Raw genomic sequence first — 24,138 nt, 5'->3', positions numbered from 1 at the left:
CAACCTAACAAAAACAACATTGAAACCGGCTCTTTCTAGAAAATGAGGGAAAAAATACACTCGCCACCCGGAATCTTCTGCGCGCGCCGCATCTCTATATTTGCCGTTGGTGAACACGGCGAAATCGAACAATCGGACCGAATCTCGCACGACGTTGTTCAGGTCAAGTGGGTCCGTGATGCTCCAACAAGGGCCAACAGGGCCGATTCATGGAGACAAAATGGAGCAGGTGAGAGGGTCTTCGCGTATCCGTACGCGCCTCCTATTCCTGTTCCTGAATCGCACTGGTGGATCATTCGAGATCCTGGAAGCCCGGAGAGTCATGCACCTAGACTTTGATGAGCGAGCTCTCAGTTCTTGTATGTACAACGAGATGAAACAAAAGACTGGATGCTCTGCACCATTTCAGGTTTGCCAGGGAGGCTGTCATGAGATGAACAGTGAACGTCATCGTCAAGCAGCCAAGACACAGAGCCTCAGCTCGGAGATTCCCGACTCACTGCCGTGCACTAGCCTCCCTAGGTGCCATGATCTGCGTTTAAGTGGCGCCCCTTTGCATGGCAAGCTCCGTGTCGTTTCCCTGTCGTGGCACACCCATTTGCAGACGGCGGCTGACGGCCCTGTTGGTTCTCCGCTTCTCAGCAGGAAAGCCCATAGCCAACAGTCCTTCATCGGCCCTTTACTTTGACCAACAAGGACATTTCTCCGGGGCCTGTCCCTGGCGCCTCGAAACCGGTCAAAACCAGGAGCCACGAGGTCTTTCAACGCTCCGAACTGCAACAGAGCTGAGAGGACGACTTGCACCGCCAAAATCGAACAGCAGGAAGGCCCACTTTGAGATTGGGGTGTGAGACCAACCGCCGCTATAGTTACTCGCATCATCATGTACATGCATACCGCCGTGCACTCAAGGGAGTGTGGCCTCGCAGCGTTGAGCATGACCACAGCGAGGATTGCCCCTTGAGAAGACCGCCCGCCCTGTTATCTGGCCGCAGGAGTCGGAAGGAACGTGCATTACCCCTACACACGCGGCATTACTTTGTACTCAACCACTTTCCATCCACCGCGGAGCGGGACACTAAACCAAACATGGGATACCCGACGAAGGGGATGACCACGTTTAGTGGACCACTCCTCCACCTTCTGGTCGGCGTGGAGTAACGGGGAAACCTCCCCTTCTGAACCTCGTTCCCCGGATTCTCCGCGCTCCCCGCAACCTGCCCAACATCCCCGGGTTTAAAAGCAGGATCCCGCAGCATTGGCTCAGCTCCTTAGACCTCTGGGCCACTGAACTCTACCTCAACCTCTTGTGTCCGTCGACCTCCTCCCATTCTCTATTTCGTGGTCTGCCGTCGGAGAACTTGCCGTGTCCTCTTGGGAACACAATGCCCCTCGCCGTCTCAAAACCTCCTGGGGAGGCCGGCTCAGCATGGCCGGCCATCGCCATCAGTGCCTTCGTGGCCTTTGGCGGCGTGCTCTTTGGATATGACACGGGTACCATCAGCGGAATCCTCGCCATGGACTACTGGAGGGACCTCTTCTCAACCGGCTATCGTGATCCCAAGGGCCACCTGGACGTATCACCCTCCCAGTCGTCAGCTATTGTGTCCATCTTGTCCGCCGGCACCTTCTTTGGTGCCCTCGCCTCACCGCTTCTGGGTGACACCATCGGACGCCGCTGGGGCCTCATTGCGTCGTGTTGGGTCTTCAACCTTGGCGTCGCGCTCCAGACAGCGGCCACTGCGCTCCCTCTCTTCCTTGCCGGGCGGTTCTTTGCGGGACTGGGCGTTGGCCTACTCTCCGCTCTCGGTGAGTGCCAGACCTTTGCCTCTCTAGTAGTGAATACCAGATAGCTAACGACGTCTTATCAGTCCCCCTGTACCAGTCGGAAACCGCACCGAAATGGATCCGAGGAGCTATTGTTGGGAGTTATCAGTTCGCCATCACTATTGGCTTGCTCCTCGCTGCCGTCGTCGACAATGCCACGCATCTCCGCATGGACACAGGTTCCTACCGGATCCCCATCGCCGTCCAGTTCGCCTGGTCCATCGTCCTCATGGTGGGTATGCTTCTACTCCCAGAGACACCCCGCTATCTGATCAAGCGTGGGCAAATGGATAAAGCCAAGTCGGCTCTTGGACGCCTTCGCCGGCTGCCGCAGGACCACGCCGCTGTCCATGACGAGCTTGCTGAGGTCCAAGCCAGCTACGAGTTTGAAATGAGCATAGGCGAGGCCGGCTATCTCGACTGCTTCCGCGGCGGCATGCTGAAGAGGCAGCTGACGGGCATGGGCATCCAAGCGCTACAGCAGCTTACGGGTATTAACTTCATCTTCTACTACGGCACGCAATTCTTCCGCAACTCCGGCATATCCAACGCCTTCACCATCACCCTTATCACCTCCTGCGTCAACGTCGTATCCACCATTCCCGGCCTTTATGCGACCGACACATGGGGCCGTCGGCCTCTCCTCTTCCTCGGCGGCATCGGCATGAGCGTCAGCCAGCTCCTCGTGGCCGTCCTCGGCACCACCACTACCGGACAAGATGCCGACGGTAATATCCTCGTGTTTAATCTTGCTGCGCAAAAGGCATCTATCGCCTTTGTTTGCATCTACATCTTCTTCTTTGCCTCCACCTGGGGCCCCCTCGCTTGGGTGGTGACAGGCGAGATCTTCCCCCTGAAGCACCGTGCTAGGGGCTTGTCTATCACAACTGCCACCAACGTACGTACCTTTCCGCCGATATCCCCTACGTAAAGAATGAATGCTAACATGGATCTGGAAATACAGTGGCTACTCAACTGGGCTATCGCGTACGCGACGCCGTATCTGGTCAACTACGGCGAAGGGTACGCCAACCTGCAGAGCAAGATCTTCTTTGTCTGGTTTGGCTGCTGCTTCCTGTGTATCGCATTTGTGTACTTCCTCATCTATGAGACCAAGGGGTTGTCGCTAGAGCAGGTGGATGAGATGTATGGGGACAAGACATGCACTCCGTGGCGGAGCGCCGGTTGGCGGCCTAGTGAGACCCCTCGCGAAAAGGGGAAGGAAGATAACGGCGACTCGGCTAGCGCCGAAGTCGTTGCTCTAGAGGAGGTTAGCCCACAGCCTGCGTCGCGGGTGTAAGTGCTAGAAGCACTGGCGTATGGCAAAGTTGGGGATTGGATAATGTGAAAATGATAGAGGACCTAGGCTTTTCTTTATAACGAGCGTTTAAATACAGATTAGATGTATACATCTCATCTCCTCTGAGCAAGCGTGTGTACAATAGGTATGGAATGGGGTCAAAAGCCAGCGGGTTGTGAGATAAGAGCACTCGAAGATTTATTCAGGGTAGTTAGGTAGATATGTTGACGTGGGAGCCGGAGAGCCTTTTCGGGCACATAGTGAAACGGGCGCTGTCAGTTTGGGGAAGACAGAGTACCTAGATAGGAAATCGCGCCGCTGTGATGTTCATCCGTCCAGTCTGTTGAGAAGGGCACCTCGGTGTTGTGGAACCCCTGACCGTCAACTCAACTCAACTCCATAAGGTGCCCACAAGGCAATCCACTTCAGACATGCCGTCTTCCGCGTCAATAACCCACGTGGGATGCCAAGTCATGATGGAGTCGGATGCTACCTCATGGTTTCGCAGGGTCGGGTGTGGTCATTGCAAACAATGTGATCTTCAGTGATTAATCAGGAAAAGTTCAAGCCTTCGGGTCATCTCGACGTCCTTGTAAGACGGAAGAATCTACGATTGGGTTTGACTATCCTGGAAAGCCCTTTCGTTTTCACGGGCCCTCGTCCCCCTGGGAGCAAGAACCTGCACAACCTGCATCCGCGGCTGGTGTTCTCATCCACTCACCACCAATCAGCAACGCAGATTGAAGCACACCTCTGGGCGAGAGGCGGCCCACGCTTGTCCTGCGGGTTGTTCTTGGCAGATTATACCAGATTTAGAAAGATAACAATCCTACCCCCAGCCACGTGCTGGGAGAAGCGATGTTGGGGCCGAAGATGCATTCTTCCCGGGTTCAGGGGTAACGGAGAGGGTGCATCGAAGAGCAGATTGGGAACCGAACGCCTTGATTGTCACACGTGCTTATAATTAGTTCCTGTGCAACTCCAAGTATATATATGGGTTGGTCCCGATGCTGCGAATCCCCCGGCTTCGAAAGCCCAGAAGCCCGAGATCGCCCGCCCAGAGCTTCCCTTCCCGAGACCATCCTCCGGATCACCCAATCCGCCCGCCATGGTAGCGATCCGTTTCCTGGCCTGGTCGGCCTTCGTTATCCCGAGCCTCGCGGCTCCCCGCGACAATGGGAAAGGATGTAGCTCCGGCCCGGGGAAGGTCACTCCCGTCAAACGGATCTCGCTCGGTCCTCGCCCGTATTGGCTGGTTGACGACATGGACGATGGCCCGCTGAAGCAGAAGCTCGCTTCGTGTTCCGAAAAGGAGATGAAGCGAAGCGACTGGAGCATTTCTCACCGCGGTGGCGGCACCCTGCAGTTCCCGGAGCATACACACGGGTCCCTCATGGCCGGGGTAAGCAGCTATGGTCTCCCGCGCCCGTCCTTTCGAATAAAAATCACTAACTCTGCGGCAGACGAGAATGGGGGCCGGTATCCAAGAATGCGACGTCACATTCACCAAGGACAAGAAGCTCGTGTGTCGCCACGCCCAGTGTGACCTCCACACCACCACCAACGTGGTCTCCATCCCGGAACTCAATGCCAAATGCACTGTTCCCTTTAAGCCGGCGGCAAACGGCGCCGCTGCTACCGCCAAGTGCTGCACCTCGGACTTCACCCTCGAAGAAATTGAGACACTGTGTGCCAAGATGGACGCCTCCAACAGCGCTGCCACCACACCGGCCGAGTTCCTCGGCGGCACGCCTGGGTATCGGACTGACCTGTATGCCAAGACTTGCAGTCGTGTGCTCACCTTCCGTGACTATGTCGAGCTTGTCGACGGCCTGGGACTCAAGTTCACCGCTGAGCTCAAGACCCCTGAGGTCCCCATGCCTTTCCCGGCCGGCAGCGACTACACCCAGGCCAAGTTCGCCCAGCAGCTGATCGACGAGTTCAAAGCCGCCAACATCAAGCCGGAGCGCGTGTGGCTGCAGTCCTTCCTGTACGACGACCTCCTCTACTGGATCAAGGCGGAACCGAAGTGGGCCAAGCAGGCCGTCCTGCTCGACGAGAGCGCCGACGCGGCCATGACCATGCCTGAGGCGGTGGCCAGCCTCAAGAAGTACGCCAAGGCGGGCGTCAAGATTATCGCGCCCCCGCTCCCGTACCTCGTCGCGGTCGAGAAAGGCAGCATCGTTCCGAGCGAGTATGCCCTGGAGGCCAAGAAGGTCGGCCTCAAGATCATCACCTGGAGCTTGGAGCGCAGCGGCTGGCTGGGCGATGGCTCGGGGGGCGGATACTACTACAGCAGCATTGCAAACGTTACCAACAACGAGGGCGACGTGTACAATCTGCTGCACGTGCTGGCGCAGGATGTGGGCGTGGTTGGTGTCTTCTCGGATTGGAGCGCCACCGTCACGTATTATGCCAACTGCTTTGGCCTCTTTTAAGCACTTTTAAGGGAAACTGTGATGGACATATTGGATGGGGATAATTAATGTGGATCTAATAAATGAAATCCGGGGCGATCGTGTTTCATCGTCCCATGTTCCAAGTACCAGGGCTCGCCATGATGTTGCAGCCGCGGATGCAATTAGCCGCCGGGTATTGTCAATACTGATGCAAGCATCGTGGGAGTCTGTCACTACGGACACATTGCATCTTGATAGCTAACCCTGAGTTACTATTATGCGGAAAACTGACAACTCTTTCCAATAGACCCAAGACATTGCGAAACCCCCTCGACATCCAAAATGGCGGGCCCGGGGTCAGTAATTCGGGTTTCCCGCCCTGCTCATCAGCTCGCCAGCACGCGCCTCTCGTCCGTTTTCGTGTTCTTGTTTTATCATGCGGCCTTGGTAACGTCGTCTCTCACCTACTCAGCGCAATGCCTGAACGAACCTGCAGGCAGACTGCAGGAAAATAGATCCGGTGTCTGTCCTGTTCCGGGAAGAATCGGGATTGTGGAAGACGGGGATGACAACGCCATGTCCTGGTCATTTCCCCCGAAATGTATCAACCAAGTATCCTTGGATAATTCGTCCCGCATCGATTGTCTCTTTACTTCAACTGAGTTCCGCAACGGGCACGGCACCAGCCTGGTGACGACGACGACCAGCGCCTCGCATCTGATAGGACTCGAAGCCTTTTCGGATAAGCCATCACCCCTTGTCGCCCAACGGCGTGACGCCCTTGGGCCATTGTATGATATCGTCCCTGTCGAAGGAAAAGGTCAAGGTGTGGTGGCAAACCGGTTGATTCGGAGGGGAGAGATCATCATGGTCGATGTTCCGGCGGTGCTTGTTTCGATCCCGTTCCTGGCCGACACCAAACCGCATCATCGGCGCCGCATCATCAAACAAGCTATAAAACAGTTACCCGAAGAAACCCAGCGCCGGGTCTACAGCTTGAGTCGGAGCTCATCAAAGTACGAAGTGGACGCAATCATGGGGTCCAACTCGAATACCATCACAGTGGGCGAAGACGAAGTTCACGTCGGCTTGTTCACAGAGGCTGCGGTACGTCTAGCGCCTGGTGAAGTCTGACGGTAATTGATGGTGTTGGCTAACGAACATCGCTCCCGGTAGAGAATCAACCATGCGTGCAGACCGAAGTGAGTTTGCCCTTGATCTAGTTTGGAGCCTTGTTATGTGTTAACCTTTTCATAGCGCATACTACAGATTTTCAGAACGTCGGTTGACTATGGAAGTGGTGGCCTTCCGCGCTATTCAGCCAGGACAGGAAATTCTCATGAGCTGTACGTTTTTATGACAATACTCCGACCCCTGATGCCATGATTCTAACTATTCTAGACGTTCCCCTCGAAACACCAGTGGACGAACGCCGAAAATACTTACAAGACCACTGGGGTTTCAACTGCGCCTGCTCGCTCTGTCGCGCATCGAAATTGGATGCAGACAATTCTGAAGCTTGGAGAGACAAGGTCAAGAACCTGAAATCATCAATCTTGGATGCGAGAAGCCAAGAGTATTACCAACACGCAATCGTCATGACGGAAGAGTGGCTTCTTATCTCCGACTGGGACATGACCCCGCCCTTCATGCCCGATTACCACGATACCCTTGCAGACCTCTACTTTCTGAAAGGAGACATGGTGAATGCTACAAGGTACGCTCGCATGGCTATGGACGGGTGGGCAAGGTTTGGTAGCGTGGATGAGGAACAACTGGAAAGGGCTGCGGCGTTCCTGCACCGTGTGGATGAGTTGAACGAAAAGGGAAGGTAATTAGGAATGGCAGTTTGACATCCATGATCCAAGCCTTGGTTTGTTGCTAGTCCAGCCGTCACTCGGTCTGTCGGATGCTAGTACTAGAAGCCGTGAAGTTGTCCTAATCCGAGCTAGAAAGCGAGTCTTCAAACCGCTAGCTCCCGTTGTTATCAAGTACAACGTCAGTTGGTCGTGGCGCCAGCGGCGCTAAGCACTTTCAACGTGTTGTATGTGCATCCGCCTCGGGGTTCTCGGTCGTTTCTACCCCGCTCCAGTAAGCTGAGAGCTGCAGTGACACCATGTGCTGCACAAGGCGGGACGGCCCAGGGGCTGAATGGTTGCGCTGGCTGCGAGCCATGCCATCTCAATCACCTTCTTGGTCGTACTCGCACAGACCCAAAGTCCCCGATGGTTGGGTTCCTGCGCTTACTGTATGATGGTGTAAGCGGTTCTACTTCTCTGACCGATAGTATTCGGGGTTGTGAGTAGTTTCCGGATACCTTAAAAGGACAAGGGTTCTGTAAATTGGTAAGGTAGTTAACGGAGATGATCCGCTCTTCGGTATCGCTGCTGTGATAACCTCTGGCAACTCACTCAGCACTGTTACCATGTGGCGAGTTCCGTTTTTTCTGGCCGCTGTTCACTTCGTATCGGGCGTTCAGGGGTTTGTTGTCAGCTCAGTCCACGCCCCCAGCGACATTCAACTGACCACGGAAGCTATCGGGGATTTCGAAGCAGTTGGGTTTGCGGGTGTAAAACGTACAACTTCATCCACGCCACGGCCTGACTGCAAATCGTTTCCAGGGGACAAATCATGGCCCAAAGAATCCGAATGGTCGCGTCTCAACAAGACCCTGGGAGGTGCCCTCTTGAAGCCCCTTCCAGCCGCGTCCGCATGCTACAGCATGTCACCCAACTTCAATGCCGAAACCTGCAGTTTCCTCCTCAACAATGCGAGCCGCACAACCTTCTATCTAGATGACCCCCTCACCATCTTGACGCAATGGCCCCAGGGCAATACGTGCCTCATCTCCCGAAATCCGACTGGCACCTGCACTCAGGGGGGATACCCCGTCTATGTGGTCAACGCAACAAACGTCAAACAAGTCCAGGCTGCTGTCAATTTCGCCAGAAACAAAAACATCCGCCTTGTAATCAAGTCTGTATTCCAAAACAAATACCAACTCAGCGCCGAATGTGACTGACAGTTGCTGGATAGGAACACCGGACATGACTCCGGCGGACGGAATACAGGGGCTGGCTCCATTAGCGTTTGGACGCATTATCTGAAGGGTTTTGAATTCCTTCCCAACTATAAGCAGCCAGGCGGAAACTACCGAGGCCCAGCTGCCGTTGTGGGTGCCGGGTTGCAAGTGTGGGAAGTCTTTGCGAACGCCGAACGATATAATGCCACATTGACGGCGGCCTCCTGTCTCACGGTCGGGTCGTACGGTGGTTGGATGACGGGAGGCGGCCACTCTCCTCTCAGCTCCAAGTATGGTTTGGGCGTCGACCAGGTCTTGTCTCTGCAAGTAGTGACGGCGGATGGGCGATACGTGATCGCAGACCCCAAGACAAACGAGGACCTGTTTTTCGCCATGAGAGGGGGTGGAGGCAGTACGTTCACACGTTCCTAGAAGTTACGCCGTTTTGAATATCAAAGGCAACTGCTGACCTACGTGATAGGCACGTACGGAATTGTCACCTCAGCCATCGTCAAGGCGCACCCCCAGATCAACCTGACGATTGCGAGCTTCAATTTTGCCGTCGGCGATACATTATCGACCACTCCGGGCCCCAGCGTCACGATCACCGACATCGACACATTCTGGAAAGGGTTCAACGAAGTCTACGCATTTGGAGTCCCTACGGCCGATGCTGGTGGCTATCTCTGGACCAACGGTATCCCGACGGGCGCGAACCGCTACCAGATGCAGGCACAGGTCCAGCTACCCGGCCTAACGCCGGACGAAGCAACCGCCTTCGTACAGCCACTCCTACGTACCCTCAACAACCTCGGAATCCCCGTCGCCATCACCACCCCAACCACCCGCGTGTACAGCAGCCAAACCGGAAACACCGGAGGCCAACCCGGCAATGGGTACTACGCGTCCCGGCTGTTCCCGCGCACGTCCTTCGAAAACGCCACGCTCTTCGCGGCGGCCATGGCAGCGGCCCGGGCAACGGTCGAGGGCGGATACACCTTCCACGGGCTCAACATGGCGCCGACGCTCAAGGCCGCCGGGTACCCGGCCCCGGCCGGCCTGAACCCCGTGTGGCGTGACACCGTCATGCACGCCGACGTGTTCGCGCGGGTCGACATGGGCGCGCTGACGCCGGCGCAGGGCGCGGCCGAGCAGCGCCGGCTGAACGGGTACATGGAGGCGATCCGCGCGGCGACCCCTGGGGGTGGGGCATACTTCAACGAGGCGGACATCCAGGAGCCCGACTGGCAGCGCAGCTTCTTTGGGTCCAACTATGAGAAGCTGGCGCGCATCAAGCGCGAGCGGGACCCATGGCATGTGTTTTGGGCGCCAGTGACGCCCGGCAGTGAGGCATGGGGTGTGCGGACGTCCAGCGAACTGCCGACGCAGAATGGTCGGCTTTGTCGCGTGTAGGGGGCGGCGGCGGTCCCTTTGTGGTTGTGGCCTGGGCCTGGAAGGCGAGCAACTAAGTACTTCGTGGCAGAGATGTATTTAGTGCTGCCGTGGCGTGTCAGGTCAAATCCGAAGAGCGCCAGTCTCATCCCGTTCGTGTTCCTGTCTGGTGGGGATAACCGGCGGGAAGTCCACTAGTAGGAGGCAGGAACAGCGCGGGATTCAGCAGCCTGTCGAATTCCGAGTCCCAGTTCAATCCGAGACCGTAGTTTGCCTCTGGTGCTTGGAGTTGCATGAGATTCGTGGGATAAAGCGCGTCCCACTGCTCATCGGAGCCGCTACCGGAAAAGCCCAGTTGAGCTTCGGGCCCCGTAAACATATCGTCGACCCCAAATGTTGTGTCGGGGGTTAAGTCTGGGCCTGATCCCGTTGCCGAGCCCGTGCCTTGTGACAGCAGTGGCGTGAGAGTCGGCTCGCTACCACTTGCAGCATCTGCGTGCTGCTGGGGTCCGTATTCGTCTAAGGGCATCTGCGACTGCTTGTAGAGACCCAGTAGTCTCGGCTGTAGGTTCAGAACAATATCCGCAATTTGTGGTCGGACCCGCTCCTCGACGTCCTGGAATTCTTCGCGGAACAATGTTTCCAACTCTCGTCGTACAAGCGTGGGCATCTCCCGGCGAATGAAGGTGGCGTAGTCTTCTAGCTCCCCTGAGCCCCCCAGCTCTTGGTTTTCGTCTCCGCCCTTGGATTCGTAATCTGAGGGTTTGGTTAGAAACATGTTTCTTAGTATCGAAAGCAAGAGTTGAATTGTCTTACATGGTGATGGGATAGCACTCTGCTCATCATCTGGAAAAAGGATCATGTAGATCTCCCGCCATTTATCCTCATCGGTCATGTCCGCATGAGTCTTCTTGCGGCTGCGTAGTCTCTTTTCTTGGTCTTTAGTAAAGCCCTCTTGAATGGTCCGGTTCCTTTGAACCGAGCATGGTGGGTCTTGCTGCAAGTGTAGTTGGAGTTGGCCATCCGTTTTAAAAGTTTCCCAGCACCGGGGACACTGGATGGGAAGGGCGTGTCGCCGGTAGAGGTGCGTCCTGCAAACGAGTTGTTAGCACCGTCGTCGTCGAATGGCGCGTTAGGAAAACTTACTTGACCCTATGCACCTCGTCCCATCCCGGCCCAGGACATGAAGTCCACTTCCGGTACTTTTTCGGATTCCGTTGAAAATAGGGACAGGCAAACTTGTCCGTGCCTTTCTCCTGGCTTGTGGTCGCAACGCTCAGGGAAGCTCGTTTGGTCTTCTTGCGCCTGCCGTCGCCGTCGTCTTCTTGAGGCGTCTCAGGCGATGTACCGGGACCCAATGGCTCAGGTCCAGATGCCCGCTTCATTCCCTGCGTAGCTTGCCATCCCTCGGGCGTCTCCAACCCAGATCGCTGGGCCGAAAGAATCAAGTCTTGGGTGCGGAGGTTAGGAGGAGGCGGCACGGATTGGTGCGCCAAGGGTGGGCCTCCAAAGGTCTTGAAGGTGTATCCGATAAAGGGCAAATCCATTTCTTGCTCGGCCGACGAGGCGTTGGCTTCGAAAGGAGGGGTATTGATCGTAGCAGAACCGAAATAGGTGTCACTCGAACGAGAAACGCCCCCCTCGGGCACCGTCTGTTCACCGTCGTCTACTGGGCCATGAGGGGCATGTTGAGTGCGTAGTAGGCCGGAATCTACCACGTCGGATTGAACCTCCGGTTCTCCCAACGAGCGGGCTCGGAAGGCAGGAAGTCTTCCTACACTACCAAGCTCACCTCCCGTGACTGAGGTTTCTTGGTTCTGGGAGTGAGCCAGAAGCTGGATGGTTCCACCACTCGGTGGCGCGGCAGCGGAAGGCGGACTGGGCAGCCCCCCCGCTCGACGCGCAAAGCGAATAGGGGCTGGAGGCGGAGGAGGCGGCGGAGACGGTGCGGGTGCCTGCTGGCGGGAACGGAATGATGCGAAAGTCAGGGGCAAGGGTGGCGGGGGCGGGCCTGGGGGTTGGGACATAGTCGATCTATGCGCTGTTGATGGGAATCCTAGAGATGCAGGCACTGGGGCGTGAGTTGTAGCCAACACTGGAGTGAAGAACGAGGCCATCGCACTTGGACCGGGCTGTGGGATGCCAGACCCTGGAGCGGTCGGAGTCGGTTGCACGTCGGTGGGATGACTCCAGCCCTGAAGTTTAGTCCTCCTCACGGCACGTTTTCGCAACGCTTCACCCGGGGCTGCGTCCTTCGGTACGGTTTTGGTGGTAGCAACAGGTGGCCTGCGAGGTTCCGCTTCCCCCGGTTCTTCCTTCTTCACCGCCGGACGTGCTTTGGTCCCCTTGATGGCAGCAATCTTGAGATTGAGCGACGCGCAGAAACTCTTCATGATGTGGTCAATCATCTCGGACTGGCCGCCATCGTCTCGATTGTGGCCGAGCGTGGCTTCATCCGAGCTAGTACTCTGCTCATCATCGTCTGACATATCGGCATCCGTGTTGTTGTCAGGGGACGCAGCAGCTTTGGGGACCGGTGAATGTTGGGCTTTGATACGGTGACGATGATCGTGAGTTTCGGACTCTGCGGGCATTTTGGTCGCTGTGGCGTCCGCAGCTTGCCGTGGCATATCCTCAACGTTTTCAGGATCTTGGGTGCGAACGCGAGAGAAGTCGTCAACTAAGAGTGCAATGCTAGCGGCTGTGGGTGATTGGATATGGGGTTGATCTGGCTGTCGCCCAGACTCAGGGTGTGACTCTGGTGAGCCCGGCGGTGGCGGCCCCGCACTCGAGCGGTCCGACTCTTCTTGTGCGTTACTTGTAGGCATGATCGGAACCACCGAGTAGGCTAAGACTGGATATAGTTAGGGAATGGTGGGGAATCAAAGACACATGGTTGTGCATGAACCTAGGGGAGGGCTCTCGATCAAATTGCTGACTTAATTATGCTGAGGTACTTTGCACAACTGGGCAAAAGTTCAAGTTTCAAAAAGCAGTCAGCCGGCGCGGAAGAAACACGTGAATCACTCGTTAAGACCGGGTTAGGGTTGATTGCGTGCCTCCTGGGCCCCCTTATCCTCGGCGGCTTCTTGTGGCTCCCCTTACCCCCTCTGGCTGTGTACATGCTCATTGAATATGTTACAACTTGCGAAGGCCAACCATTTGGTTTTATCTCTACCATTATCATTACACGACCTCCGGCCATCTATGTTAGAAGACCACGGCTCTCTGTTTTTTGTTTCCAGCCAGAGCCATTCCGAGCCCCTCACCCGGGGAGCAAAAGGCACGAGACTCTCGAATTGACGATTGCCCTGCCATGCTAAGCTAGCATTTCCCGAGATTAGCTGGCACAATTGGTGTTAGCTATACCAGTGACTGGCATACGAGGAGGACGAAGGAGGTATCGTACCCAGAGTGCAGTTCTCGTCGGTGTAGTGGCCGCTGATGTAGCAAGTCTTGTCCTTGACTTGCACTTGGTGCCAACCGCTTCGAGTCGAGTTAGTCGAGGGAATCTCTTTGGTGAGTCAAAAGGCTGGCGTCACAGATCTCCTTACCAGTTGACATTCCCGCTGTCCGTTACACATTCTCCAGTCTTCACACACATGAAGCTGCCAACGGTGTTGACCTTCAACGCCGTGACCACTTTAAATTGCGTGCCGGGGCCCGACCGGCAGTTCACTGTCGAAGAGGCGTTGACAATTTTACAGGAAACAGGTTCCTTTCGAACATAACCATAGTGGGGGTCGACCGCCTTGTCGGCCGAAGCGGCCAAAAGGCCGGCGGGAAGGAGGGAAGCCGTAAGGAGCGTGGTGATTCTCATGTTTTCCAGATGCAAGTCGTGCGGCCCCGAGTGGAGCGATCAACTTTGCGTGGAAAATCCCTGGAAGTCTTTATATTTGTCTGCCCCTTCCGCCCACAAGCAGTAAGACGGTGGAATTCCTGCCGGGATAGGCAATTTAGGTCTTGTCACCTTCCTTGTCAGGGGGATATCCGCCCCACACCATGATCCCAGAAGCCGAGGAACCGTCGCACAGTGGTTCAACTCCTCAGGCACAGCGGGTCTGAAAGTGCCAAGTTTGCTAATTAAAGGAGACGGGTTGCGCCGCCCCACCATAGACAAAATGAGGGAGAGACACCAGCCCGAGGATTGGATTTGGGATCTTGGTGTTTCTCCGGAGTCCGGCGTGTGGTGAACGTTGTGGGGATTCAATGTCTCAAGAGACACACACATCATTCCATCATCGATAAGAAAATGGAGGCTCCCAAAACACCTACATGTAAATAAGTACCGGGGCGGCCAGTAAAACACCGTGACCATGTTTCCTTCGGGCTGCAGCGGTTTCCGCCCGGGTGCCACCAATTCGAGCCAGCGATTGCAGATGTTTTACCGGCCGAGATTCTGCCCACATTCCCGGTCCGCGGCCATCTCCGTAACGGGTCCGGCAGTCCGAACGGCGCCGGCGACAGGGCAGGTGGCCGGCCCCTTGTTCCATGTTTCAGGGTTAGGGTCGGTTCGCCTGTGAGTGCCATTACTCGTGTTGCAATCCCCCAACACTTCAACACTGTTGATTTTCTCCTTGGTTTGCTATTTATCATCAAATCAAGACGAGACTTGAATAAAATTGCGGCTGGAAACCACCGTATGTCCGGACATAGGTTCACTGGGCCTTTTCCTGTGGAAACTTCGTGCAGTCTCCGTTTCCCAAAATCAATATCAAAATCGGTTTGGATTCGAACAGGAAACGATACAGTTTCAACTACTTCATGCGCAATTTCCTAATCTCGAGGGGTGCGTGTGCTTCCTAGAAATCAGGCCTCGGCATCCCTCTTCATGCTCTCGGCGATCCATTTCACCGTGGGCGCAGAAGCTCGGTTCATCTCCTCTTCTGTCATCTTGTTGGTAGCGAGGTACTTGTTTGGCCCCGGGATATTGGCACCTTTCTGGAAGCCGGGACGCTCGAGCAAACCCCAGAACCACTTGGAAACGTTCGGAAACTCTTCGATGGCGCGTAATCCCGAATACCCTAAAGCTGGTTAGGAAAAGGCTTCACAGTGTATGCTTTGCGTGTTGGTTAACACATACTGACTGCAGAAACCCACGGCCAGATGGCGATATCGGCGATCGTGAGACGATCACCGACCAAGAAGGCGGTCCCTTTCTTCTCGAGATGGCCATCAAGAACTCGAAGCAAGCGGCGGCTCTCATTGACGTAGCGGTCAATCGAGTATTGGTGTACTCCTACCGCGGAACCTGTGGGAAATCTTAGACGGAATTTCCGGCTTTCCGCTGTGTTTTCCTACTTACGAGTAAAGAAGTTGGACTGGCCTAGCATGGGTCCTAAGCCACCCATCTGCCACATCAGCTACGAGAAAGTTAGCCGGAGGTACTCCATGACAGCTGGAATCCTTACCCAACTAATTGTCTCCCAGTGCTCCTTGGTTCCGCGGGGATAAGAGATCAGGTGGTTCTTGTCGTATGTCGCCACCAGGTACTCCAGGATAGCCCCCGACTCAAAGACCTTGAGCTCCACGCCGTCGGCTGCCACGTCGGTGATGGCCGGGATGCGTCCATTGGGGTTGATCTCGGTAAACCACGGCTCCTTGTGTTTGTTCTTGAAGATATCAATCTGTACCAGCTGTGTGATATGTCAGGCTTGTCACTTAACCAAGAGGAAAGAAAGAAACTGTCACGATCGTACCTTGTACTCGAGCCCAAGCTCCTCTAGAGCGATGTGGACTTTCAATCCATTAGGCGTGCCCTCGCTGTACGCAGTGATGTTGGTCTTGGTCGTCATCTTGACTTCTGTCAGCTGGCCCAATTTCTGAGATCGGTGTGGTGGTGTTGGTGCAGCGTGAGGTCTGGGATTTCCTGAGCGCCAGAACTATGAACATAAATACTTCAAACAGCATCCGCCTTGCTTAATAATAATGGCAACACGATCTAAATCTCTAGGAGATGTTTGCTTGAAATCTGACAAATTACCTAGACGGCCAGGCCGGATTATTGACATTCTAATTAATAATGATGAGGTTTGACGCTTGGCTTGGGCTGGGCCGAGTCCGTCTTCAGTATCTCACGATAATGAATATCTTCCGTGCGAGTCAAAGCCAAAAGCCTCAGTTTCAGTTTGCTGCATCATCCCAGGGACCTGATACCCGATCAAGAAAGTCGCATGACTCAAGTCTCGGTAGGTATCTGCCGGCCTTTCCGTTTGCCGTAAGATGGCGAACAAGGCATTAGTTGGCCGGGAGCCCGTGGATCGGGGTGTCTGTGAAGAAGGACGAGGCAGCATAGGGGTATGACTACTGCCATAATCCATTGGTTTGTTTTTCAAGTGGGGGATATCAGCTTGCGTCTACACGAAAATCACGTCGTCGTATTGGTTCCTGCAAGATGCCAGGGACCATATGCCTAATCGGGAAAACCGCAACGCCTCTCAGCGTTGAGGCGGTGTGGAGACGAATCAATCGATGGGAGCAGTTGAAATCTCCGATGATGACTAAAGACTTGTCTGGTAACGACGGTCACGATGGTCATCCCCAGCACCAAGAAATAATCTCGATCTTCGGAGTTCCCTTTGTCCCCCCTCTTTCTTCCTTCAATTCCTTCAGCTTTTGCCTCCCCCACCACTCAGCTTGACCCCTCCCCTCCCCAAGCGCCATACTATCGCCATGAACCCCTCAAAACCGCAGCGACTGCTCTGGGTGCACTCCGCCGAGCCGACAGGTGTTCGCCGTCGTGATAAAACCACCATGACGAAAATCCGGCGCCATATCATGAAAGATATCGGAATATCCCGCCGCAAACCCCAGCAGAACCCGCAGTTCGTCATCGAGATGGGGTCTCATCCGGTGAACTCTCTGTTGCTGCCCTTCTGGAATCAGAATCCGCTCAGCGTTTTGGAGCAACAGTGGGGGATGGACAGCTTCTCGGCGTACGGCATGTCTTTTCTGGCTGCCGAGGGCAAAAGACTCCTCGGCAATGCAGATGCATTGACTTCCGAGGGTTTCTCATTCCCATTCGCTTTCACGTCGTCCGCATTCCTCCGCCACTTCAAGCCCATCTTCTCCGACCCTTCCATGCTCAAAGGAATCTACCATCGGTCATCTGCGAGGATCAGAGTTATGGCATTGGAACGTTCCATGGGGACAATTTCGTGTATAGAGGCGAATGTGGCCAAGCCCAGCTTTGATCTCGCGACAGCGGACCGTGTCATTTACGCCGTCTTATCCGTCATTTGTTACAATGTAAGTGGAACCCAGGGCTTGTACCGTTCCTCTTTGCGTCCGAGTCACTGATGATTGTCCCGCAAGCTATTGAGCCTCGAGTTTGACCAAGCACGAGTCCATTTGGAGGGTCTTGGGGGGGTGATTGCTGCCAGAGGCGGGATACAATCTCTGAAGAGCAACAAAGAACTCAGATTGATGATTTTCTGGTACAGCTACCAGCCGGATGAGGTCTTGGATTGTAGCTAATATCCGGCTTCTAGGGTCGACGCCGCGACATGCTTGCTGTTCAACACGAGGCCACGATACTCACTTCCCCTGGACCTCACCCCGCCAATGTTTCACACGGAGTCATTAAAAGATTTGCCGATACCGCTCTCGAAGATTCTTGCTACCGCCGAAGCTGAGGCACAATTAACGCACATCCCAGTTTATATAGCAGACTTGAGCGAAGTAGCCGTAGTCATCGAGTCAGAGCTGGCCGCGAGAGGGAATGCCTTGTGGGATGATGAGATGTTTCTGGGGCTACGAATTAACGCCCTGGTATATCGTTTGTTTGACCGCGCGAGGCGGACTACTGGATTATCTTCTCACTTGGATCGGACTTTGGAGTCCATACGGCTGGGGGTCATCATTTGGATTATCTGGGTGAAACGCATGTGCCGATCATGGCCGGGCTCTCCCATGGCATACATACCAGAGTTACTCTCCATGCTCAGTGCGGAGACGAGCTGGGCGGCAGACACTGCCTCGGGTTCTTCGGATGACGTCTTGTCTGTGAGGCTCTGGCTTAGTGTTCTCTGTGGCATCGCATCTTGCCACAGATCGTGCGAACGGGAAGCGGCTGTACGCCTGATTGCACGAGATATCCATCGACTAAACGGGAAAGAATGGAACGAGGTAATGGTGCGTGTACGGCAGATGCCCTGGATCAGCTCCTTTGAAACGCCTTTGGCCGAAGTAAGGAGTCACGTACAGATGCTCCACGTCCTGTAAGAACCGCATTTTAGCTGGTGATAGCCTCTTGTAATTGATCATAATTTCTATCAAAACGATCACCAGAAATGAACGCTCTTCCTTTTTTGAGGTCTATGAAGTGTCACGATCATTAATCAACTGGGTGAACCAATAATGACAGAGAAGGAACTCCCGCAAAGAGACACGATATACGGAGGGGGGGCGGGGGTCACGGAAGCGCAAAGGGAAATCCCAAGCCATGCCCCTGACATCTGGCGCTAGAAAAGAAAACCCGCAAATGTTGTGCTTGCGTACTGAACGGTACTTTGATTTGTAAGAGTCCGGTTGATAGTTTTCCCAATTATTAAGCTGTAAGTCTATATAAGCACGTACACTCGCAGGTCCTTCTGGTCATTTCGACCTTGTCACTCAACTCCCCGGCCTGGACTCCACCCACCACGGCTCCTTGTCCAACATCCCGAATCTACCAGTATTCATTTCGATTCTAATACCATTTTTTGGTTGATCGTACGAAACATGTCGACATCCGCAAGCCATCCAAGAGTCATCGTCGTCCTAGGAGCCACGGGAAACCAAGGTGGTGGCGTCGCTCGGGCATTGCTCAAGTCCAAATCGTGGATTGTCCGAGCTGGCACTCGCGACCCGGACTCGCCCAAGGCCCAAAAGCTCCTGGCCGAGGAGCAAACCAATGATGGCCGGTTGGAGGTTGTCGCCGCACACGTGTACGATATCGAGAGTCTGCGAAAGGCATTTGCCGGCGCCTATGGAGTCTTCGCCATCACCAGCGAGCGCCATCCTGACAAGAAAATAGTGAACGAAGAGGAGATGCAGCACGAAATTGAGGCTGGGCGCAACATTGTTCTAGCCGCCAAGGAGTGCAATGTTCAACATTTTGTCTTTAGCAGCTTGCCCGACATGATGCAGGCCACGTCTGGCCAATTTCCGAAACTCTACCACATGAACAACAAGCATGCCGTCGAGCAGATTGCCAGAGAAGAGCTCCCAGGAAAAGTCACTTGCCTCATACCAGGTTTCTTCTACACAAATCTGCAATGGCGACAGTATTCTCGACGCCAGGGTACGTCGAGCTGCACCTCATCTAACCCCCCACCACACTCGACGAGGGCTGTTTCCATTGAAACATAAGAGAGAAACGAAACTGACCTCTCCCCCGCTCCCATATGGCGTAGATGACGGCATTGTTAGGTTCTGCTACCCGCTTCCATCGGACCAGGTGGCACAGTGGACAGACCCGGAATACGACATGGGCTCCTTCGCGGCAAGTAAGTCAACATTCCATCTCAATACCAACCGAAAGAGGGCGAGAAGGAGAAGCGAAACGGAGATGAGAGCAGAGCGAGCCCCCTTTACTTGTGGCTTTTATCTAATTACGCCTGCTATAAAACAGAGGTATTCGACTTGGGCATCGATCAGACGCGCGGCAAGACCTACCTCGTTATGGGCCCCCGGATCACGCCGCAGGAAGTGGTAGAGACCTTCACAAGAGTCACTGGGCAACCGGCCATCCACTCCCCGACGTCAGCGGAAGAGTTTGGCGACCTGACAGCTCCATTGGTCGGACCAGCTTTCAAAGAGGACGCCACGCAGATGATGCAATGGGCCGCCGTCGCCCCAAAGGGCAAAGTCGCCTATGGAGCTCTGGAACCAGAGATAGATCGCTCCGCCGACGAGCTTGGTCTGACTGCTAGCTCATTTGAAGCGTGGCTGAAGAGGAGCGGCTGGACAGGACCGGATCGTGAGTAAGTGGCGCCGAAGGAGCCCCGATTTTGCTTGGGAGAAACAGCGACGGTGGGGGATACGGAAATGTTGGCAATATTCATAAAGTCTGTCAGAATGAAGGGGAATATCATGATGCTCTTTTGCGTACAATTGGGTGGAAGTACCTCTACATGACTTTCTCGTGCTAGTATAATGATTAAACGTGACTCGCGAAGGTCAATTCGAAGAGGTCCTCGGTCCTCGGGGCCAAAAAACGTGACAATGAGAACCGAGATGGTTGTTTTGGTCCATGGCCAACCATAAGCCCATAACACCAATGCGATGGGACCACAACCAGGTAACCAATGACGGCTGCAGAACTCTGGGTGCCGAAACGCTGCTGTTCAAACTAGCGTAACAATCTTTAACGAGTAAGAGCCATGCACGCGTCAGTAAGTCAATTATTCCCGAGCCGTGGACCCGCGGCCCCTCTCTTTCACCGTCGGAAGGCCGATACCGCCATCCTTCAGGTGACTCAATTCCAGCTGTTCGGCTACTGCCGGTTCCCAACATGATACATTAATACTCAAGGTCAGGTAAAAGTGGATGTCAGTCAGCTAACTCCATCACCCGATAGCTTACCTACCTATCCACTGTCGACGACTTGGCGCATCATTCACGATGGGGCAGTTCTTCGAAACAATCCCAGAGTATCTCATGACATGGATCCTTGAACAGAAGATGTTCTGGGTAGCCACATCACCGCTCTCGGCATCTGGGCACGTCAATGTGTCACCCAAGGGTGGCCTCTACTTCGGCTTGCTGGATGACAAAACCTTCTGGTACATGGACCTCACTGGCAGTGGTAGTGAAACCATTGCACATCTGCACGAGCCCGACAACGGCCGCATCACCGTCATGTTCAACTCGTTCGAAGGGCCGCCTCGCATCGTCCGCCTTTTCGGCCACGGGTCGGTCCTTGAGCGGGGAGGCGTGCACGAAGGAGGAGGCGAAGCCTTTGACGACTTTGTCAAGAAGCACGACCTCCAGGTCCTCCCGAGCTCCAGGTCCATCATCATCGTCAAGGTGCACCAGGTGGCGAGCTCGTGCGGCTACTCGGTGCCTTATTACGAATTCAAGAACTTCCGTAACACACTCAACGAAACCTTTGCGAAAAAAGAAGAGAAGTTCGAGCAGGGCAAGTCACAGGAGAGCAGGGAAAGGTTCGTACATATCGCTCACATGCCCCGGCGGAACGGAGCGCCAACTAAATCACAATCTCGATTCAGGTATTGGGCGTTCAAGAACGCATACAGCGTGGACGGTCTGCCGGGAATGAAAATCGGGTACAAGACTGGAAAGCAGGAAGGCATCGCCCCGATCAAGAAGATGGTCGGCCCAATGGCACCACGAGCATACCACAACAGCCGGGGATTTGGCCTCTGGGCCCTCGTTCTTGTAGCGGTTTTGTCGGCCATCTGTGGCGCCTTCTTCCAGCCCCTGTTGCTAGCTACGCTCCAGGGGATATTCGGCAGTTCCACATCGTAGTTTGGGGAGTATTCGTATGTGCGTTGGGAAGGGCGTTATTCAGCAGGGTAATGTATTCAAACACATCATTTTAGCCCATGTCGCCCGCCAATTTCATAACCTCGTGCGTCCATACATATTCGCCAACCCAACCCAGTCCTTACCACGGGAGCTTCTCTCCGTTGTGGCAATAAAAGGACCCTGTGTCCTCGGGTCGTAGCCCGTGCAGAACGACGAGCATGTCGCCGATGCTCTTGCTCGGCTCCATCTGGGCGCCGGCACCGCCCATTCTAGTCTTGACCCACCCGGGGTCCATGACGATAACCACGGCGCCGGGGAGCTGCGCACGGAGGTCGGCGCTCTGGTGGACGGTGAGCATGTTGAGCGCCGCCTTGGAGATGGAGTAGCCGGCGCACTTGCGCGCCGACTGCGTGCTGAGCTGGAGGCTGGCCAGGCCGGACGTCATGTTGAGGACGCGCACGTCGGGCGACAGCAGGCCCGCGTCGAGGAACAGCTCTACCGTCTTGGCGGGGCCGATCACGTTGATGCTCAGCTGGGCGTGCAGCTCGTCCGGCCCGAGGTTGAGCGAGCTCTGCGACGAGGCGAGATTCACCCCCGCCACGTTGAGGAGGTAGTCGATCTTCTTACCCTCGCCGAGGGTGCGGGCGACTGCCTTGACGAAGGTGTGGATGGACGGGATATTGCCCGTGTCGCATTCGAGAATGTGAGTGGTGGGGGAAGCTACCGCCTTCAAGTCGGTGAGGTCCGAAGACAGAGATCGGACGGCGGCGATGATGGTGTTGTCATTGGACTGGGCTAGTTGCCGGACGAACTCGAGCCCCAGCCCGCGGTTGGTGCCGGTGATGCAATAGACGGGCATCTTGTATCCTTGTAGATTATGACTGGTAGGTTGCGAAATATGTTGAAAGTTGTGAAACCCAATCTTAACCAAAGACTTCTTATATCACTCAAGTCTATAACGTAGGGCCGGGGTGGGGGTTGAGGCCGGTTTTCGGCACGTTTAGGCTGAGCGAGGATTTAAATGTCCGAAATCCCCGCACACCAGACTAACAAAGGAAGCTTCGGAGCCACGCTTGACGAACCCACATCGAGGCAAACTTTCCTGGCGCTGTTGACGTCGTCCAACTCCACCGGGTGACCAACCGTTATCACCATGAAAGGAGAAGGGTTAGGGTTCTGATTTACCCTCGTCTGAGCTGCTGGTAATCAACCCGGGCCGGTTAGCCAAGAACTGGAGATGCACCCTCGTTCGCTCTAGCCTCCTTGGGCACACCGTTCACTTCAGCTGGATCCTGCCTGGCAAACCCAGGCTGTGCAACCTGCGCTTGCCGGTGACACACCAGGCGAGCAAGCGCAGCCCGGGTGACACGAGGGCAACCCTGGGATTGAACGAACAGAGCAGTGAATGTTTATAATTATTAAAAGGGCCTATCCGCTCTTTCTGCGCCGACCAGAGTGTTCGAGACTTTACTCCATATCAAACAACAACTTGAAGAAACCCCAGACTCAGCCCGCCATGTGGAGGAAAAAGTATTACGAACACCCGCGTCGCCTGGCGCTCGCAGCCGTCGCCAAAGAGACCGTGGCCATGACACCAACCATCGCGTCAGGGCTACCGCATCTCGACCCAACAAAGTCTGAGACGCTCGACCTGGCCAACCTGCCACCTCTCGACCCATCGAAATGCCCGCGTTTCCAGACCATGCACCCAGACGGGCCAACCCCAGTCTACGGCACCACAACCCGCGTCTTCAGCCAAGACACCTTCGACGCCGCCCTCGCCATGCCCGCCTCGGTCCTCTCCATCCCACCCAGCGCCAACCCAACGCCAAAACCCACCCCAACAACCGAAACCGAAGCCTCCACCCTTGCCCTCCTCAAAACCACCGCCACCTCCCCCGCCCACCTCAACCCCACCACGGCCCCGCGCGTCGCCGTGCTCAACATGGCCTCGGAGCGCAGCCCCGGCGGCGGCTGGCTCAAGGGCGCCTCGGCCCAGGAAGAGGCCCTGTGCTTCCGCAGCACCCTGGCCGCGTCGCTGCACCGCGCGCTGTATCCGATCCGGGAGAGGGCCGGGCTGTATACCCGTGATGTGGTCATCTTTCGCGGGGCGGCGGCGGACGGGCATAAGTTGATGGTGCCGGAGGTGGGGGTTGCGGAGTTGCCGGTGGTGGGGGTGCTGAGTGTGGCGGGCATTCGGAGGCCGGAGGTTAGGCCGGTTGGGGGGGAGGGGGCGGAGGGTGCGAGCGCTAGCGGCGAGACGGAGGGGGCGGAAGGGAGTGTTGAGGATGAGGTTGATCAGGAGGAGGTGACTGATGAGCGACCGGGCAATGGCAGTGCCGGGAGGAAGAAGTGGGAAGGAAAAGGAAAGGCAAAGGCACCCAAGGGGCCGTTTGTGTTCGCCGACCCTGCGGCGCGGGAGCTGACAAAGGACAAGATGCGACTGTGTCTGCGTATGGCTGGTGCAAAGGGACACACGATGCTGGTGCTCGGGGCGATCGGATGTGGCGCCTTCCGGAACCCGCCCGAGGAAGTTGCCAAGTGCTGGATGGAGGTGTTGAGTGAAGTCGAGTTCGCGGGTGGCTGGTTCAAGGAGATCTGGTTTGCTGTGTACGATCTGAGGAATGAGGGTAATTTCGAGATCTTTAAGGAGGCCTTCGATGGGAAAGTGGTTGCGGCGCTTCCGGCTCCCAATCCCCCAGTGAAGGGATAGATACTTGACATCT

General features: G+C 55.5%; 11 protein-coding genes across 11 annotated transcripts; 8 read left to right on the top strand and 3 right to left on the bottom strand.

Annotated features, from left to right (window-relative positions):
• Positions 1-1,385: 1,385 nt before the first annotated feature.
• On the top strand, positions 1,386-3,127 carry F5144DRAFT_603567 (general substrate transporter; the record flags this gene model as incomplete). Its single annotated transcript, XM_066791288.1, has 3 exons — positions 1,386-1,809; positions 1,872-2,725; positions 2,792-3,127. 3 exons carry the CDS (start codon positions 1,386-1,388, stop codon positions 3,125-3,127), a joined length of 1,614 nt encoding a protein of 537 aa, XP_066643995.1.
• Positions 3,128-4,391: 1,264 nt separating this feature from the next.
• F5144DRAFT_490289 (PLC-like phosphodiesterase) lies at positions 4,392-5,565 on the top strand (the record flags this gene model as incomplete). Its single annotated transcript, XM_066785787.1, has 2 exons — positions 4,392-4,529; positions 4,591-5,565. 2 exons carry the CDS (start codon positions 4,392-4,394, stop codon positions 5,563-5,565), a joined length of 1,113 nt encoding a protein of 370 aa, XP_066643994.1.
• Positions 5,566-6,393: 828 nt separating this feature from the next.
• On the top strand, positions 6,394-7,361 carry F5144DRAFT_603565 (uncharacterized protein; the record flags this gene model as incomplete). The annotated part of the gene is made up of 4 exons (XM_066791287.1): positions 6,394-6,633; positions 6,703-6,728; positions 6,784-6,872; positions 6,928-7,361. The coding sequence occupies 4 exons, from the start codon at positions 6,394-6,396 to the stop codon at positions 7,359-7,361; spliced, it is 789 nt and encodes a 262-aa protein (XP_066643993.1).
• A 195-nt stretch (positions 7,362-7,556) lies between these two features.
• F5144DRAFT_264853 (uncharacterized protein) lies at positions 7,557-10,189 on the top strand. The gene is made up of 3 exons (XM_066783575.1): positions 7,557-8,502; positions 8,563-8,960; positions 9,030-10,189. The coding sequence occupies exons 1-3, from the start codon at positions 7,952-7,954 to the stop codon at positions 9,959-9,961; spliced, it is 1,881 nt and encodes a 626-aa protein (XP_066643992.1). The 5' UTR covers positions 7,557-7,951; the 3' UTR covers positions 9,962-10,189.
• Positions 10,086-13,760, bottom strand: F5144DRAFT_488764 (uncharacterized protein; the record flags this gene model as incomplete). Its single annotated transcript, XM_066785681.1, has 5 exons — positions 10,086-10,696; positions 10,757-11,031; positions 11,087-12,794; positions 13,350-13,426; positions 13,495-13,760. The coding sequence occupies 5 exons, from the start codon at positions 13,758-13,760 to the stop codon at positions 10,086-10,088; spliced, it is 2,937 nt and encodes a 978-aa protein (XP_066643991.1).
• Positions 13,761-14,515: 755 nt separating this feature from the next.
• Positions 14,516-15,874, bottom strand: F5144DRAFT_264818 (glutathione S-transferase). Its single transcript, XM_066783574.1, has 5 exons — positions 15,640-15,874; positions 15,352-15,576; positions 15,246-15,303; positions 15,024-15,191; positions 14,516-14,964 (listed from the first exon to the last, which is right to left on the bottom strand). The coding sequence occupies exons 1-5, from the start codon at positions 15,733-15,735 to the stop codon at positions 14,750-14,752; spliced, it is 762 nt and encodes a 253-aa protein (XP_066643990.1). The 5' UTR covers positions 15,736-15,874; the 3' UTR covers positions 14,516-14,749.
• A 541-nt stretch (positions 15,875-16,415) lies between these two features.
• Positions 16,416-18,239, top strand: F5144DRAFT_630633 (uncharacterized protein). Its single transcript, XM_066792426.1, has 3 exons — positions 16,416-17,188; positions 17,255-17,376; positions 17,431-18,239. Exons 1-3 carry the CDS (start codon positions 16,613-16,615, stop codon positions 18,161-18,163), a joined length of 1,431 nt encoding a protein of 476 aa, XP_066643989.1. The 5' UTR covers positions 16,416-16,612; the 3' UTR covers positions 18,164-18,239.
• Positions 18,240-18,661: 422 nt separating this feature from the next.
• On the top strand, positions 18,662-19,909 carry F5144DRAFT_490797 (putative cinnamoyl-CoA reductase; the record flags this gene model as incomplete). Its single annotated transcript, XM_066785820.1, has 3 exons — positions 18,662-19,175; positions 19,336-19,428; positions 19,554-19,909. 3 exons carry the CDS (start codon positions 18,662-18,664, stop codon positions 19,907-19,909), a joined length of 963 nt encoding a protein of 320 aa, XP_066643988.1.
• Positions 19,910-20,344: 435 nt separating this feature from the next.
• F5144DRAFT_264768 (uncharacterized protein) lies at positions 20,345-21,482 on the top strand. The gene is made up of 2 exons (XM_066783572.1): positions 20,345-21,087; positions 21,154-21,482. The coding sequence occupies exons 1-2, from the start codon at positions 20,546-20,548 to the stop codon at positions 21,410-21,412; spliced, it is 801 nt and encodes a 266-aa protein (XP_066643987.1). The 5' UTR covers positions 20,345-20,545; the 3' UTR covers positions 21,413-21,482.
• F5144DRAFT_264780 (uncharacterized protein) lies at positions 21,482-22,544 on the bottom strand. Its single transcript, XM_066783573.1, has one exon. The coding sequence runs from the start codon at positions 22,269-22,271 to the stop codon at positions 21,552-21,554; it is 720 nt and encodes a 239-aa protein (XP_066643986.1). The 5' UTR covers positions 22,272-22,544; the 3' UTR covers positions 21,482-21,551.
• A 384-nt stretch (positions 22,545-22,928) lies between these two features.
• Positions 22,929-24,125, top strand: F5144DRAFT_490992 (uncharacterized protein; the record flags this gene model as incomplete). The annotated part of the gene is made up of 1 exon (XM_066785831.1): positions 22,929-24,125. One exon carries the CDS (start codon positions 22,929-22,931, stop codon positions 24,123-24,125), a length of 1,197 nt encoding a protein of 398 aa, XP_066643985.1.
• Between the last annotated feature and the right edge of the window lie 13 nt (positions 24,126-24,138).

The sequence above is a fragment of the Chaetomium tenue genome, assembly GCF_020726465.1.
Source record: "Chaetomium tenue strain MPI-SDFR-AT-0079 chromosome Unknown F5144scaffold_4, whole genome shotgun sequence".
Lineage (NCBI taxonomy): Eukaryota > Fungi > Ascomycota > Sordariomycetes > Sordariales > Chaetomiaceae > Chaetomium > Chaetomium tenue.
Note: the sequence above shows the minus strand (reverse complement) of the source record. Positions and strands in the feature narration are given on the sequence as shown.